The sequence below is a fragment of the Cajanus cajan genome, chromosome 1 (assembly GCF_000230855.2).
Source record: "Cajanus cajan strain Asha chromosome 1, NIPB_CcT2T_4, whole genome shotgun sequence".
Taxonomy (NCBI): Eukaryota; Viridiplantae; Streptophyta; class Magnoliopsida; order Fabales; family Fabaceae; genus Cajanus; species Cajanus cajan.
This window is the reverse complement of record NC_138517.1, coordinates 85,753,326-85,770,062: the sequence shown is the minus strand read 5'-3', so window position 1 is coordinate 85,770,062 and position 16,737 is coordinate 85,753,326. Positions and strand designations below refer to the sequence as shown.

Sequence of the window (16,737 nt, the reverse complement as noted above, 5' to 3'; positions counted from 1 at the left end):
ATATTCACACTTCACTCCTTTTAGTTCGAAATAAAATAAAACAAAAAAGTGGAAATAGAGATATCATATATTGCTTTTGAATTTTAATTAAAGAAAAAAATAAGGGTAAAATTGAAAAGCTGAATAAAAGTAAACCAACGAGAAATGTGGATAAATATATATTGGAATGCCTAATGATAAATAACATTGTGAATAAACCCTCCTTTTCTAGCCCAATGTGTGGCCAAATAAAAATAACCTTAAAGCAGGTCACCAATACTTCCCATCTTGGTCAACGTGGAGCAAATAATATCTACATGCATATATATTTACAAGACAAATAATGACACGTAGCAGCTGTACAAATTATGGACGGTGCAATAGTTCGTTTCCTTGATGCCAGTGTACAAAACGAGAAAGGAACACGTTGAATGATTGAATTAGCCATCAAGCTTCGAATACAAATCAGCAAGTGCACGGTAGAGAATGGCAGCAGCAGGTGGCCTAGGCAGCGAGCCAAGAAGGATATCTGTTGCAGCTATAGACTGGCTGCCATAAAAACGCGAATTTTCTTGGGTGCGAGTAGTCACCATGCTGCCTTCAAGTGAGCATCCAACAAATGCACCTGCATGTGGTAATATTGTGGTCAAACACAACACCCTAAACAAGAACAATATAAAAATAGACTCAAGTCACCTAAGCAAAAACTCTAAATGGAACAAAGAACCATTAAATTCAATTTTGGGATATAAAACCTCATTTTAAGAAATGTTACCGAAATTCACCCCAACACTCTCGTCCTAATGTTCTCCCTACTATTGGTTGAAAATCATATATTATAATAAGTCTTACCACTAAATCAGGAAAGAGACTCATTAATAAAATGTAGAGCCCACAAAATTGTTATTTCCAATAAATTTCAACTAATAATAAAGAGTATTAGTAAGCAAGTGTTAGAGAATAGTGATTATTAGGTGCTCCTAAACCATATGATTTCTATCTAATCTCTATGACATCTAATCAAGTTTTTATTTTTTTCTCAGAAGTTAAAAAACTTAAATACATGTTATATAGTGTTAGGTTTGGATCTTAGACACTTGGTAATCTTGGACAACTTAATAATTTTTCATTAGAGAGAGTGTCGCTAGTAGTCTTCATTTTACACTATTGACTTCATAACATCAAATCTCACAAGTTTATGAGCAAATCTGGTTTTTGGAGATTTCAATTGCAGCATGCTTGTTAATGGCTGAAGTAACAGTTTCAGTGTAACCATCATGTAGTAACAAAAACCTGAAGACTGTATGAAGAGGAAAGATAAAAGGAAAAACAGAAGGGAGGATTCCTTGCTGATTTGCTATCATAATCTCTATAGCAAGCAATTAATTAAAAAGTTGAGCCACGTCAATATCGATGCCAAATAGCATTTGGCGGTCATAGATAGTCTCGGATAAGGCTTTTCTCTCCCCTCTTCCACCCTCAAGCAAACCTTCTATCAAACTGTGCTCACTTAAGAGTGGAACATTACCAGCACATATATCCACTGGTGAATTTTATCTACAAACCAATACAATAGCACCTTCTGTTACTAAAATTTTGCACAAACTGCATTGCAATAGTTTACAGCCATTCTAGTTCAAATATATATGTTCATTGGAAGTTGATGAAAACAAAAAGTCATGATCTAATAGGAAGAGGCTGGAGAGCAAAATCTAGGATGGAGAGGGGGATGACATCTCGTAACTTGGATTGTGAGATCTTACGTTCCCTTGCCATTATATATAATACATATTATTATTCTTTAATTTATTATATCATTTATTATGCTTTTATAGTTTATTATTATTAATATTTAGTTTATTATATTATATGTTATGCTTTAAGAAATTTTATATTTTTAATACTATTATATTTTTTATCACTGATCTTCTAAAGTTTATTATATTATATGTTATGTTCGCATAAAAGAGTAACATAAAAAAATTGAGCTCAAATTGAGGCCCAACTATTGAAACCAGAAAAAGAGGAAACAGATAAAAATGTTTGGGCCAAATTCCCTTCAAATCCTAGGAGTCTAGGACCCATCAGATCCTCCTTCTCTACTAAGTACCAAGTGCTGCTGCTATTGTGAAAGTGCATCCCTAATTCCCAACGACAGAGAACAAAGGAAGGGGTAATGGGAGGTCAGTGGCAGCAAGACCAAGGGGACAGAGGCTGTCCGGCAACAGTGCAATTCATTGACGTATCCGATGATGGTGCAAGTACGGAGCTGCCATGAATCCGACAAAACACAGTGACATGCACTGCAAATGGTGGCACAATGGTCATGACAGCCAGGCACTCCACTTTGAGTGCCCCCTACTGCTCTACTTTTCTGTTTGTTCTGACTCACAGGGAATCATCAATCCCACAAATAAGCATGGAAGATCATGAACCCACTCTGTCACGATCATGGCACAAGGAGACGATCATGGCACAAGTTAGGACGGAAGGGCACTCAACGTGTAAGATCGTGTGATTACACAATCTAAATTGCGATCTTAACAACCATGCTAGGGAGTGCATTGAAGTTGAACAACTAAGACTAACAAATATTTAAATTGAATAATAAAAATAAAAGATCAAGTTGCATACTGTACAAAACCAAGGGTTTTATTATACTAGTTGATCGATCACAAATAAGAAACATACCTTTACTGCAGCTGTAGGTATAACAAGCAGCATAGCCACCATCACCAGCTCGAACATCAGCTTCAGCTGACCTACCAATAACCCCTATTGCAGCACTCAAACCAGCTCCAAGTGATAGATGCATATTGCCACTAAATGTCTTGACAGCATCGTTTGTTCTCAAAACGATAATGAAGTCTGTTAACTCTCCTCCAGCCTGTGTTGTTAAAAAAATAAGTCAAAACTTCAGAAGATATAGAAATAAATAAGTATCAATAAAACCTTGAGATGGACCACATATACAAGGAGTAGGAAATTGGAATCAGTGCTCAGTACAGTTGAGGAGTAAACAGAATAATATTAAAATAAACATATGCATGGAAATTTAGCTCGTGTAATATATTATATATCAAAAATAGTTCTATAAGTTTAATTTCACTAGAGACTAGAGTCCAACAAAATGAAATGTTCTGATATTAGAGCTTATCAGAAGCAGTATGTGCAGCATATCATGATAGATTATTGGCAATGGATCCATATTCATTCATAAGCAAAGTCATTAGTAAGTACACTGTTTGGTAAATATTGTTACATATTAGTTACTTCACCTGAGCCCCCCATCCGACACCAAATGTGGAAACGGCAGACGGAGGAGACCATGAACCATCTTCCCTACGTGCAACCACAAGCCCTGTTCCAATATTATAAGTGACCATCACTCCTACTTTGGCCACAGTGATAATTGCAAGGCCTTTTGCTTGTCTTAGAATGACATCTGGAATTGACTTCTCAGGCTTTAGAAAACCTATCTGCAATAGTTAAATTCTAGATGAAGTAAAACTATTTTAGCACATGAAATATACAAAATAGAATTCCATAATAGATATGTTGACTAGGGGTGAACACAAGTTAGGTCCTGACGTCCTGTTGCTGTTGGGGTTTGGGAATGATCAGGTTGGATGTGTTCAATTTGCAAGTATCAACTTGACCCAACCCAATGGCAATCTAGTCAGGGGTAAATTTTCCAAACCCAATATCTGACCCAATTGTTTCCGGACCATCCATTTTCAAAACAACTCCATATTTCAATCCAACCAACTTGGTATTTTAACTCGGGCTGGTCAGGTCGACCTAACCTATGATCACCCCAAAATTTTAAACATGAGTAATATCCTGAAATTTACAAAGTGATGTCAACATTAAGAAATATACAGATACCTAGACTAACAAGCATGCTGAAGCACAATCAGATTAACAAAAAAAAAAATAGGGGGGGATAAGTCATGCAGTTTGGAGCCAGGGAGACCAGCCACCACTATGGCTCCTGAATCTTTTATTCTTATGAAGTAATTACATAGCGATTCCAGACATGTTATACTAGATTAACATTTCATCTATATCACTAGACCAGTCCCTAATAAATAAATAAATAAAACCCAATTTTTCACCATGGTGTTTAGAACAACACACTTTACAAAAAGCTAAGAATCCTCAACAAACTAATTGGATTTTTCTTAATGAATTTTCTAGTTCAAATCAGCATTGGAGAAAGTTCTTTATAGATCTAAAGCAAATAATTATTAGCACAACTCATACATGGTTTCTGCTACAGCAATTGGAAACCATACCTGATTATATGCCTTGATAGTGTTAGTTGCCTTGTAAATTTCATATTCCATAGACTGCCCCCAGGGAAAATTAACCCATGATCTCAAAGTGCTCAGATCTGTCAGGTCATGAGTTGGCAACTGAGCAGCATTGCTTACATGATCCATCAAATAAGGTTGCACAGATTCAAGTCGGACACAGCATACATCGCAAACTCTTTGGGGATCAGAAACTCGGAATTTTGATGGCAACAGGCTCCGCCCTTTGGAACATGCACCACAAAATATTCCTCCACAAAACCGGCAGTGATGCCGGGAGCACATAATGGGATGAAATCTCACACCACAAAGCATACAAGAAGAAGCAGCACTATCTGCTAACCATTTTGGAGGCTCTGCTTCCAGTAGTTCCTTCACATTACCAAAGTTGGCATCCGTAAGAGTTTGTGCCATCTCTCTCCAAGCTTGTTCAAGTACATGGCTGGATATCCATGAAAACTTACATGTATGAATATCTCCTGATGCCAAAGAAGTCACTTTTCCCCGAGCTACAAGTAACATTTCTACTAGCACATCCCACATAGTCAACTCTTTTTCATCTCCAACATATAGATTCCATCCCATGTCATCATCAGGAAAATAGCCACCATTAGAGTGAAAACCTTTGGCCCACTCTTTGTGATCATCTTCCAACATTGGTGGAACTGAAACTGGTATCCAAACTCCAGTATCTTCATCTAGTGGACTATCATAATAGAAGTACCTTCCCCGCTTCTGCAGATCAGCTGAAGACTCCATGTCCTCGTCATGTTTTTCCAATTGTTTTTGAGGTAATTCAGGATATAATCTTGAAGAATTTATACAATTCCCTTCAGCGCTATCAGTGAAAAAAGAATCACAATACTCTTTATGAACACGATTCGTCATATTACCATCCACCTCATAAGCCTGTCAATGACATCAAACACCACAAATCAACCATATAAACCAAAGAGCACCAAACCACACCCAATCTGAAAAGAACTTATCGTAGAAGGAAAAATGAAATACGCTTCTCCATAAACTAAAATTAGCTTATGCATAAATTGAGAATAAGTTTTTGGAGAAGTTAATAGAAGAGCTTCTACAAATTGGCTTATATATAAGCTATTTGCAGCTTATGGAGAGCTTATTTCTTCTTTTTTTTTTTTCCTTCATATTTTCTTCTCCTATAAGGACTTTTCGAGAAGTTTATCCAAACAATTCCATTAAAATTTTATGTTTGCAAATGATACATGAATAGTTTCCTAATTCCTCTTTCTCTTTAGGTTTCTTCTTTAAATGCGACATAAGCACATCAAATCACCCAAAAAAAAAAAAAAAAAAAAGAGAAAAGATATTCAAGGTCAAATTCCGAACATACACAAGCAACACAAAAATCCAAAAAAGTGGAGAAATTTACAATCCTCCAAACAAAAACACATGCATATCAAGTTAGAGAAGGAGAAAACTTACCAGAGGAGAATCGCAATTGGATAACTGGTCGCCAAGGGAGAAACTAGAAACCCTAGGAGATAAATTTTCTACAACTTGCACCTGATTCTGAGAATCCAAGTTTTTGCCCTCCATTGGCACACTAAAATAGGGCACGCATGTGCAGATAATATCTAGCTATATTATCAGCCAAAGATTAAATTTTGAGCTGAATATTTCAATTTGGGGCCAAAAGAACGAAACTTTGATATGAGAGGCGAAAAGGGTATGTGACAGAATTCGAATTGGAGCTTCAATGGCGTGTTATCGCTACTGAGTTCCCCCGAGGTTTTACGTCTCCCTTGCGTGCAGACCCTGAATTTACAAATACAACTTTCCTGTTTCCTCTCCTCGCTGTTTTTTTTTTTAATTTGTTTTTTTTACACGTAATTTTAATTTTGTTTTACAAAAAAACAAAAGGTTATCGGTTAAATCGCAACAATTCCGCTGTAAGATCATAACTGTTGCACACTCAATCACAATTATTACTGGTTACTTATTTTAAAAAAATAAATAAAGTTACTAATAGCATGTTTAGAGCAACTCTTTTTTTTTTTAAAAAAAAATTATTTTAAAAATTTATAAAAATTAAGTGTATGCAACTTTTATCACTGTTGACTAACTTTTAACATTCATCGTACATCTAAAAAAATTTATCACACAATATAATTTTATAAACATAATTTGTATTTCTTATGTTATTAAAGTGAGAAATATAAATTAAATATGCCCTAATTCTTTTATAATTGTTACAATTTTTTATCTCATTAATAAATTTTATGATTTTTAAGAAAATATAGAGATATTAATTAAAATGTTAGTAGAAAAAACTTAGATTACTATTAAATCACAATTAACCATTTATCTTAATCGGGGAATAATAAAGAAAATACTTGTATTTAATGTATATGTTATTGATTAAATTTTAATTTTAATTTTTTATGTTGTTTTTAAATTCATTTTATTTCTTAAATTTCTAAAACGTTCACTTAGATCATTTATCTTTTAAATTCATATTTGTTTGGTTCTTTTGAAATAATTATTATTTTCAATTTTGAAAGATTATTTTAAAGCTTTTATTAACTGATTTAAAATTTAAAATTTTATCATTATTTATTTACATAAAAATTATGAAGTTTAATTAATGCTTGAGTTCAAAAGAGTAATAAACATAGTAAAAATTATGTGAAAAATATATTTCACAAATAATTAAGAAATAATATAAAATTAAAATAAATATTTTAAAAGATAAATAATTAAAATAAATTTAAAAAATAAAATAAATACTAAAATCATAATTTAGTCTATTTTATTAAATAATTTTAATTTTTAAATGTCCTTAAATTGTTGTAAAAAGAAATATGTTCCTTATATTATTTATTACTCTCTTTTAAATTATACTAACCCAACGACTAACATTTTATGTAAGCACGCTCTCTTTTTTATTTAACTTACATTGTCCCTCTTATATTTTATTTTTATTTTAAAAAAAATATAGAGACAAAATGTTTCTCTTTTTTCCTATTTTATAATAAGTTTATTGATTTTATAATAATTATTTTAAAATATATTATAATTAAATTTTAGTCAAATAATATGAGTTTATATATATAAAACACGAATTAATTAATATTTTGCACAAAAATATTTTTAAATATTTTCAAATTTAGAAATTCTCTTAATTTTTTATCTGATGTAATTTTTATTTATCATAATTTTTTATAAATTAAATTTTAATATTTTAAAATAAATTACTAATAAATAAAAATAATTTCATATTATAATATAAATTATTTATCATAAATTTAAAATATTAATTAGATATTTTAAAATATTTTTATAAAAAATTTAAATATAATTTATATACTTAAACATGCGCTATTTATTTTAAAACATATCATAAATTTATTATTAATTTTAATTATATGTAATAAATATAAAAAATAATATATGTCAACCGTTTTAAATTTAGGGGTAGAGAAAAGCAAAACAAAAATATAAACAGATGACAAATAAAATTAACTGGTGAGAGGGGAAGACAAAACCAGAAATGACGCATCCCCAACCTGCTCGGAATTCCTCGTATGAATGGAGACCTCGTAATCACAAATAAGACAGATAATTTCAAATTCGTATACCATTTTTTTTTAAGATAAAATTGAATCTAAATCTTATTTTTAATTATTTTAATCTTTTTTATCTAACTATTAGATTAACTCTAGTGATTAAATACATTTAACTATAAATTTATATATTGATAAATATTTTTTTTGTTAAGAATCATATATGCCTTTTTCTTTATTTTTTGTAAACTAAAAAAATTAATGAATAAATAATTAAATAACGAGTGTCTAATTTTCTTAAAGTAAGATTTTTGAATACCGGCTGAATGTATATACTAAATATTTAATATAAAATAAGAATTTGATATTAAAATAATTTAATATCAAGAATCTTAAATTCTTTAAATTTTTTATCCAAACATATCATAAAGTAACTTTACCCTTCCGTCAACTTTTACTTTATATTTGAAAAACTATCATATATGATATAAAAAGGATCAATTAAGTTATTAGTTTATTTACAGACACTTCATACTTCTAACGTGGTTAGAAATGGGGTATTTTGTAAGTCAAAATTTTAAATTGTCAATCTATTAAACCGAATGGAAGAATAATAAATAAGAAAATGTTGATATGAAAATTGTAATATTCTAAATTTGTGATACAACATTATTAAAATTATATATATATATATATATATATATATTCTTAAAATAATACTTCTTTTAAATTTCAATTACTTTATTTAAAATAAATAAAATTGGTGGTATTATTATTTTTAGAATTAGTTATAATTCATATTTTTTTAGAATAATATTTTAATTATTAAATATATATATATATATATATATATATATATATGTGTGTGTGTGTTAACTAATTACATTATAAATATGGTCCATGAAAAATAACTTATTATGAATTTACATGATGTTATAGACATGTAAAATAAAATGGTTTAGTGGTTTCATTTCTTATGCTTAGGGACTTTGAGTGCTTGGGGCTGGGTTCGAATCCTATATGGTCCTATATTTCTTTTAAAACAAATAAAACTGGGAAGAGATAATTACAAGTATAATAAATCCATATGCAAGCACAATTAGCGAGAAGAATTCTTGCGTGACTCAGTAAATTACCAGAAAAGAGGGAGGAGAACCTTATCTCTTTAAAATTTTATATATTATTATGTTTATTTATTTATTTATTTATTTTTCCCTAACCTCATTTATTTGCTTAACCTATGATTATTTTTATCCATATTAATTATTAAGGTGTTCACATTTTATATTGTTTAATTATTTTATAATGATTGTCATTTTTATTTATATCATTGGTATTCTTAATATATTCTTTTTACGTAAATATATTTATTGTAAATATATTTATAATCAACTATGATATAGTTGTAATATCTTGGATTCGTTGTTGTTATTTCTTCACGTATTTATGAAGATAAATATTACTCTATGGCCATAGAAGATAAAGTTTGAATTATTTGTAGCGGGAGGTTTGACCTTGGGGATTTAAATGAGTAAGAAATGAAGGTGAAATATCTTATTGTTGGTTAAGGTGAAATATCCTTTTGTTGGTTGGTATTGTGATGATGCTCATTTATCCTGACTAGTCACTACAAGTATAATTCAAATTTTATTGTATCATGAAAATCTAATATATGATCTGTATATATATTATATATATATATATATATATATATGTTTAATATTGATTATAAATAATTCTTTATATTCTTTTGAATTATTGTATTTATTGGATATTGTTCTTACTCCTCTCTTTTCTTTATTTTTTTAAATTAAATATATTATAAAATAGATGGATCTACTTGGGATTCCAGAGCATTTTACAGTGATTATAGTTGTTGTCTTTCTTGGAAGAAATTGGAATGTGGAGGCTATTTGATGAATCTATTATAAGTGTTATTGTAAATTTATTTTTATTATCAATGTAAAGTTTGTAATAGAAATGAAAGAAAGAAATATTGTGTATAATAATACATTATTATAAATACTTATGTTATGTATTAAATTCACAAAATATTCTGTTTCTTTATCTTTATCCATAAAAAAAATATTGTTAACGATATATTTGCGAAAATATTATATAAGAAATATATAATTATTATTATATAAATTGGGCGTTAGAATCGGGCGTTAAAAAATGCACATCATAGAAAGATACGATATATATAATTTGAAAAAAAAAATGATTGTGTTTATTTCTATTTTTGGTATGTTTGATTTCATTGAATTTTGTTAAAGTTAATTGAAATATACTTTAATGGTGGTTGAGATCTCTAAACAATACTAAAATTTGTCAACACATTTGAAATTATGTAAATAATGAATTAATATATGTAAAACACACTTTCTAAAAACTTAAGTAAGTAAAAATTTTTTTATCTATATAATAACAACATAATTCGAATTTGAGACTTTAAATATGTTGTCTTGATATTATTTTGGTTAAAACCCTTATTTGGTTCTTGATAATATTTTTTTGTTTCAATTTAGTCCCACTTTAATTTTTAGTTTCAATTTGGTTTTCAATAATTTAAATTATTGCAATTTGGGACTTCCGTCTAAATGATTTAAACGGAGTTAACTGTTGGCCACGTAGATGTCAGGTGGATGTCACGTAGATATCACGTAGATGATGCCAAATTTATTGAATACACCTGGAACTAGAACGGCCCGTTCTGAAACCAGAATGGCCCGTTCTGGTTCCAGAATGGTCGATAATTATAGTTCATGGTTGTAATCGTGCACGGAGAAAGACCTAAGGTACAAAGCATTTCAAACACTAGATTTGGTAATATTGTCAATGAGGATTGATAACTTCAATTGTTAAACATTTGGGCTATACAGTGTATCATTAAGGAAGATGTAGTGTATCACTAAGGACAATGATAGCAGGTTTTATTTCATTGTTAGTCAAACTAGAGTGAATCACTTACTACCAAATTGACACTATACAGTCAAGGATGAAACGAAACGGTGTTTCCTCTTGTAGTCATTGACGATGTACTCCAACAATAACATGTTCTTGAGGAGGTACAACCTGAATTTTTGTGGTTTAGAGTTTCCCTTCAACGTTATCCAGATAATTTCATTTTTCAGTAATTTCTTTGAACTTTTTTAGTATATGTTATGTTCTGAATTTTTGTTTTCAGTTTCTGAACAATGTTTCTGTCTTTGAATTTATGATATGTTATGAATTTTTAATTTCAATTTTTAATTGCATCTTGGAAAACAAAGTTGGCGTTCTGGAATGGACCATTCTGAATCCATAACAACCCGTTTTAAAACCAGAACGGGCCGTTCTAGTGCACTCATGGTATATTAAATGTGCATTTGGAACGGTCCGTTCCGTTTGCAAAATTAACACATAACATGTACAAGCAGAACGGACCGTTCTGGTTTCAGAACATGCCGTTCTGATTCCATGTGTATTATGGAAATTTGGCAGCCACGTATATATATCTACGTGATATCCACCTGGCATCCACGTAGCCAATAATTAACTCTGTTTAAATCATTTGAACGGAAGTCTTAAATTATAATAATTTAAATTATTGAAGACCAAATTAAAACTAAAAATTAAAGTGTAACTAAATTGAAACAAAAAAATATTATAAAGGACCAAATAAAGGTTTTAATCTATTATTTTTATTGACTTGAGCAATAATTGTTTTGTTGGAATTATGATATGTATTAAATGTTTACCTGCTATAATAATGTTAGCTATATTTATAGAAATTTAAATTGAATTGAATTATCTATTATGAATTTTATAGTATCTTAAGGATAATTTACTTGTCTTAATATAATAATAAGATGATTTCAATTTGGATTAATATTCGATATATTTATCATAATCATATCTTGAGAATTTTGCTCTTAAACAACTTTATACACACAACTTGAGTTGGTAAAACTCTTTGGATCGGAATAATCATTCTAACATATTAAGCTTCTAACCTCATATGTAACAATCATGTAATTTAAATTTTTTAAAAGAATCCACACACAATTATTTTTACAATAAAAATATCAAGAGTTTAATAGACACACATTGGTAACATAAGCTTTCATATCGTTAATTAATAATAAAAAAAAATTCTTATTGTGATTTTTAAAGTAGTTAATATAAATCACAATAAATTTATTTTACAAACTAAATATTTATTATATAATTAAAAATTATAATAAATTATATATAAAAATAAATATTATATTTGAATATATGATTTATATTTAAAATTTATATAAAACAAATATTTTAAAACATATAAATTATATTTTACATTTAAAATAAATAATTTATATTACAACATAAAATTATTTTTAAATATTAATATTTTTTTTTGAAATATAAAATTAATTCATAAGTAAATATATAAATAAAATAAAATATTAAAACGTTTGATTGAAAATAATCCTTAAAAACATTTTTGTATAAGGGGTGGATTGGTGCATGTTTTTATTCAAATATTAATCAATGGTTTAAATTGCTCGATATTAAATTAATTAATTAAATTTTTACATTTTAGCATTTATATCTCTACTTATTTTATGAATTATATTACTAATGAAAGGTGAGACATTCTGTGTCTCGTTATAAAAAAAATAAAATCAAAATAAAAAAAATGTGTAATTAATTTTAAAATAATGAAATGGTTAAACAAATTGATTAAAAGGTAAAAGAGTAAAAAATAAATAAATTATAAACACTAAAATAAGATATTCTTTTATTAATGCTTAATGTTGTAGTTGTAGATGTTGTTTTCTTAAGAAAAACAGCTACGACGTCGCTACATGGAATGTATGGTTTTTATTGTATTAAAACAACGTTTCTTGTTCTTAACGCATTTACCGGTAACGTAAAAAAAAGACGACAATTATTTACCGGGAGAGTTAGAAAAACGCACTAAGCATTTTTGTTTTTGGAAGTAACGTTTTAATCAAATAGAGAAAGAAAATGAAGCTTTTCCTGTCCTTTCTTTATTATCACTGTTCTGTATGTGTGTGTTGAGACTTGAGACCTGAGAGCTTTACCAACTTCCATGGCGTTCTCTCTCTTCATCCCCAATCAACTATTGCCAATCCTTCTTCTTCTTCTTCTTCTCCTCTACGCTTCTCTCTGTGAACCCTCTTACGTGGTCTCCAGATACGGCGGTAGAATTGCTGAGGATGGTTCAACTCGGAAGCTGTTTGAGTCAAGGGCCACTCACCACCCCAACAACTGTGGAGAGTTGGTGGTGCAGTCTCAGTGCTCTCAGAACTCAAAGTGTAGCTGGTGCTCAAGTGAGGACCTTGATGACATGTGCTTCACCAAATCTGAGGCCTCCAGGTTGCCCCATCAGGTTTACTCTTGCGCCTTCATCCGGTGAGATCCATTCTCTTTTGCTCTCCTCTCATTGGGATCTGTGCCACCCAAAAGAGCAATTTTTGGGGAACTTTTGCTTTTACTATCTCACCTTGTATGAAATCATGAGTTCATAGAGGGTGGTGTTGTAATCGTAATTGTTGCTGTTTTGTTGATTTTCAATTTATGATTTGTCGGCTTGGAATCGTGTTTAATTAGGATAGAGAGAGATAGAAGGAGATGAATACGTTTGTTCTTTTGCTGTGTAATTTTTGTCTTTCGACCTGATGTTTTTTTTGGCGAGCTACTGACATTGCAAAAGCTTTATCAAATTGACCTTAATATTCATCAATTTTTCATTTCATGTACTAATAATAACAAAATCATGTTGATGTTGATGTGAAGATGAGATACACAAGATAAAGCACTAAGCTTTATACATACTAATGACATACTCCTATAATTAAATTAGGGAACAAATTATGAAATGAAAAATAAGGAAACCATTCTTAGAGATCATTTAAGATACCCTAAAACAATATTTGGAAGCTTCAAACAGCAATAAAAATATGAAGAGATTAAAAAACTTGGGAGTGTAATCTGGGAATGGAGATGGACCGGCTAGGATTAGGGACTAGCGGGACTAGGCTGCATTTGAGACAAGGGTTAATGGAGTGGCAGATGACAATAACTGCAAATGGAGAAGACAAGGCCAGATTGTGTCTAGAACTAAAGACTAACACGACCAGAAAACTTCTAGGACCGAGGCTGGTGAAGCCAAAAACACCTTGAAACAGCCTTCCCCATTGATATACTACCATGGGAAAAGATTCAAACAATATGCTATAAGATTCATACAATAATCAAAATAACAATCCAGCTTTAACCGCAACAATCAATGCCAAGAAACAGCCTGGAAATGTCAAAAAACCAAATGGATATATATATAGAGAGAGAGAGAGAGAACATGTCACTGATGTCAGGTTTGAGCATTATACATGGTACAACACAGTCAAAGAGAAACAAATAGCCACAGGTAAGATGGTGAACAAAGGCAATGAGCATCATTGGTTTGTCATCTAGCAATTTCATCTTTATAATAATTAGGATACAAAATAATAACTTTGTTTAACAAATTTGCATTTAATTGGTTTGGGTATGGATATTTAAGATACTGAGATGAGCACGAAAGTTTCTACCGAAGTAGCAAGTAGGTATGGTTCAAACTTCCAAGGATAGATACTTTCTGAAAACATGGATATAGAGACGGTGGTATGTCATCCCTATATGGAAGGAGGAAGCACATATCTAATGGGTTGCTTAATTTATTTCTTCTGTTAAGCTATCATTCCTAAACACAATTGCATTTCCAAACAGTGTGAGTTAGCATCTGAAATAAGGAACTACTTATTGCAGAATCAATGGTTGATATCAGAAAAATAAAATAAAGTAAAATTGGCCCGTCAATGCATGTTGGGAAATCAACCATAGCAGCAACTAGAAAAATGAAATACAAGAAGAAATTTAAATAGAAATTGAAGCAAAGATGATGAAAAAACCACGAATCCATGATTGATTCCAAAAATCAGTCCACAAATCGAACAATAAAACAGATCCATAAACTAGAAAGAATAAAATAGATCAGAAGCCGACAAGAATTCATTAGAACATCATTTCCTTGGTACATGCTCCAATACCACATTGCTCTTCATTTGACCAGTCACTAGCATCAGAACACCCATTGCCCTCATGTACGCTCTAGTGACAACCATGGCTCAATGTCAACAACATGAGACTTGTTCTCAGTAACCTATATTTTAAACACTTAAATTAACAATGGAGTACGCTTATGATAAAATGATATCAGTCGAGTTTAAAGGAAAACTTTACCACACAACAATAAGACCTGCAATGTTGTATAAAATTGAATGTTATACAGTAAAAAGCCAAAAATGCAGCAAAGATAAAAATGTTGTGTTTGATGAATGAACATACTAGATAGGAAACGAACTGAATGCACTTGGCAAAGAGTTGGGCTAGCACCTGTTGTAGAAAAGATCGTAGAACCTCTTAAGTGGTTTGGGCATGTGTGGAGAAGATCTGTAGTGTAGAAGCCCCACTAAGGAGAGTAAGCTAGAAGCAGTCATGGTAAGCCCCAGTCTAGTCAGTCACTAGAGGCAGAGTGAAACCAAGAAAAACTATATGTGAAACAATGAAAAAAGATTCGGAGGCCAATAATTTGTCTATTGACATGATTTATGACGGAATATCATGACGTTCTCTGATCCATGTAACTAACCCAACTTAATGGGAAAAGGCTGGGATATTATTATTGCTGTGAAGGAGGTGACAATAACATAGTGTTTGGTTTGAGGGTAATGGAGGGGAGGAGCAAAATCTCTCTTAGTCTAATTTTAACTCTGGTTTAATATTGAAGGATTTGGAGAGGAGAGGAGGAGAAGAGAGGATTTTAAAACATTTGTAGTATAATGTCTAGAATATTCTTACTTATCTTTTTAAATTTAAAATTATAAAGATATAAAGATAAATTGGTTTTTAAAATCTTCTTCCCCTTATAAACCAAACAACAAAAAAGTTATCCTCCCTTCCCTTCTCTCAATCAAACAAAATTTCTAACTCTTTCCTTGCCCTCCCTTCCCTTCCTCTCCCCTCTACTCCATTAAAACCCTTCTACTCTCCTCCTTTGAATCAGACAGAATGTAAAAGGCAAAGCACTTAACTCTATTTATTGTTAAAATAGAAGACTCTTGACATGAGGAATATATATGCAGAAATAACCTTTATTTCCTTGTTGAGAATGTATCATCATAACTTTAAAAGCCAGTTTCACGACAAAAAACAGAGTTATGTTAATCCATATGTGCAGTGCTCGAAATCTGCACTTCTAAGCAATCTGGGAGACAACTAAGTCTAATATCTCTCAATAGGTCCAATCTGAGATAGATTGACCAAGATTAACATAACGAATATACAATGCAGAAAGAACCTTTAAAAGGAAAAGGCAGGTCTTTTATTTCCTTGTGTAGTTCAGAATGAATCATCATAACTTCAAAACCAAGTTTCTTCATGATAAGCAGTTGTGTTAATCAATATATACAGTGACTGAAATCTGCATTTTTGTGCCATCTGGGAGACAGTCTAAGATCGCTTAAATGGTTCAATCTTTGATGCTACATAATATATTCCAATCCTTACTATGATTGTTGGAAAAATTCTAATGTGCTCCCTTGAGCAAGGAAATTCTTCTTGCTCTTTATCACTGAATATATATTACCTCATCTATAGCATTAAAAATGTAGTTAAAGGAGACAACAATGGCTTATCTAATCTAGGAGCTGCAACTTTCACTGTACTTTATTGTGACTAATATTCACTGAGAAATGTGCTAAAATATTCAATTCAATTAAATTAAAGCTGTTTTAAGGATGACTGGAGCCTTACTGTCGCAAGGTAACTGATATGAAAACAATATATAGAGAGATTGATAGATTAATTGATTGATT

The 16,737-nt window shown here is 30.5% G+C and overlaps 2 protein-coding genes across 2 annotated transcripts; one reads left to right on the top strand and one right to left on the bottom strand.

The window, feature by feature from the left end:
• Positions 1-124: 124 nt before the first annotated feature.
• Positions 125-6,117, bottom strand: LOC109812710 (RING/FYVE/PHD-type zinc finger family protein). The gene is made up of 5 exons (XM_020376733.3): positions 5,751-6,117; positions 4,278-5,204; positions 3,258-3,458; positions 2,671-2,866; positions 125-604 (listed from the first exon to the last, which is right to left on the bottom strand). The coding sequence occupies exons 1-5, from the start codon at positions 5,862-5,864 to the stop codon at positions 420-422; spliced, it is 1,623 nt and encodes a 540-aa protein (XP_020232322.1). The 5' UTR covers positions 5,865-6,117; the 3' UTR covers positions 125-419.
• A 6,677-nt stretch (positions 6,118-12,794) lies between these two features.
• On the top strand, positions 12,795-13,565 carry LOC109812728 (uncharacterized). Its single transcript, XM_020376760.3, has one exon. The coding sequence runs from the start codon at positions 12,912-12,914 to the stop codon at positions 13,236-13,238; it is 327 nt and encodes a 108-aa protein (XP_020232349.1). The 5' UTR covers positions 12,795-12,911; the 3' UTR covers positions 13,239-13,565.
• The last annotated feature ends 3,172 nt before the right edge of the window (positions 13,566-16,737 follow it).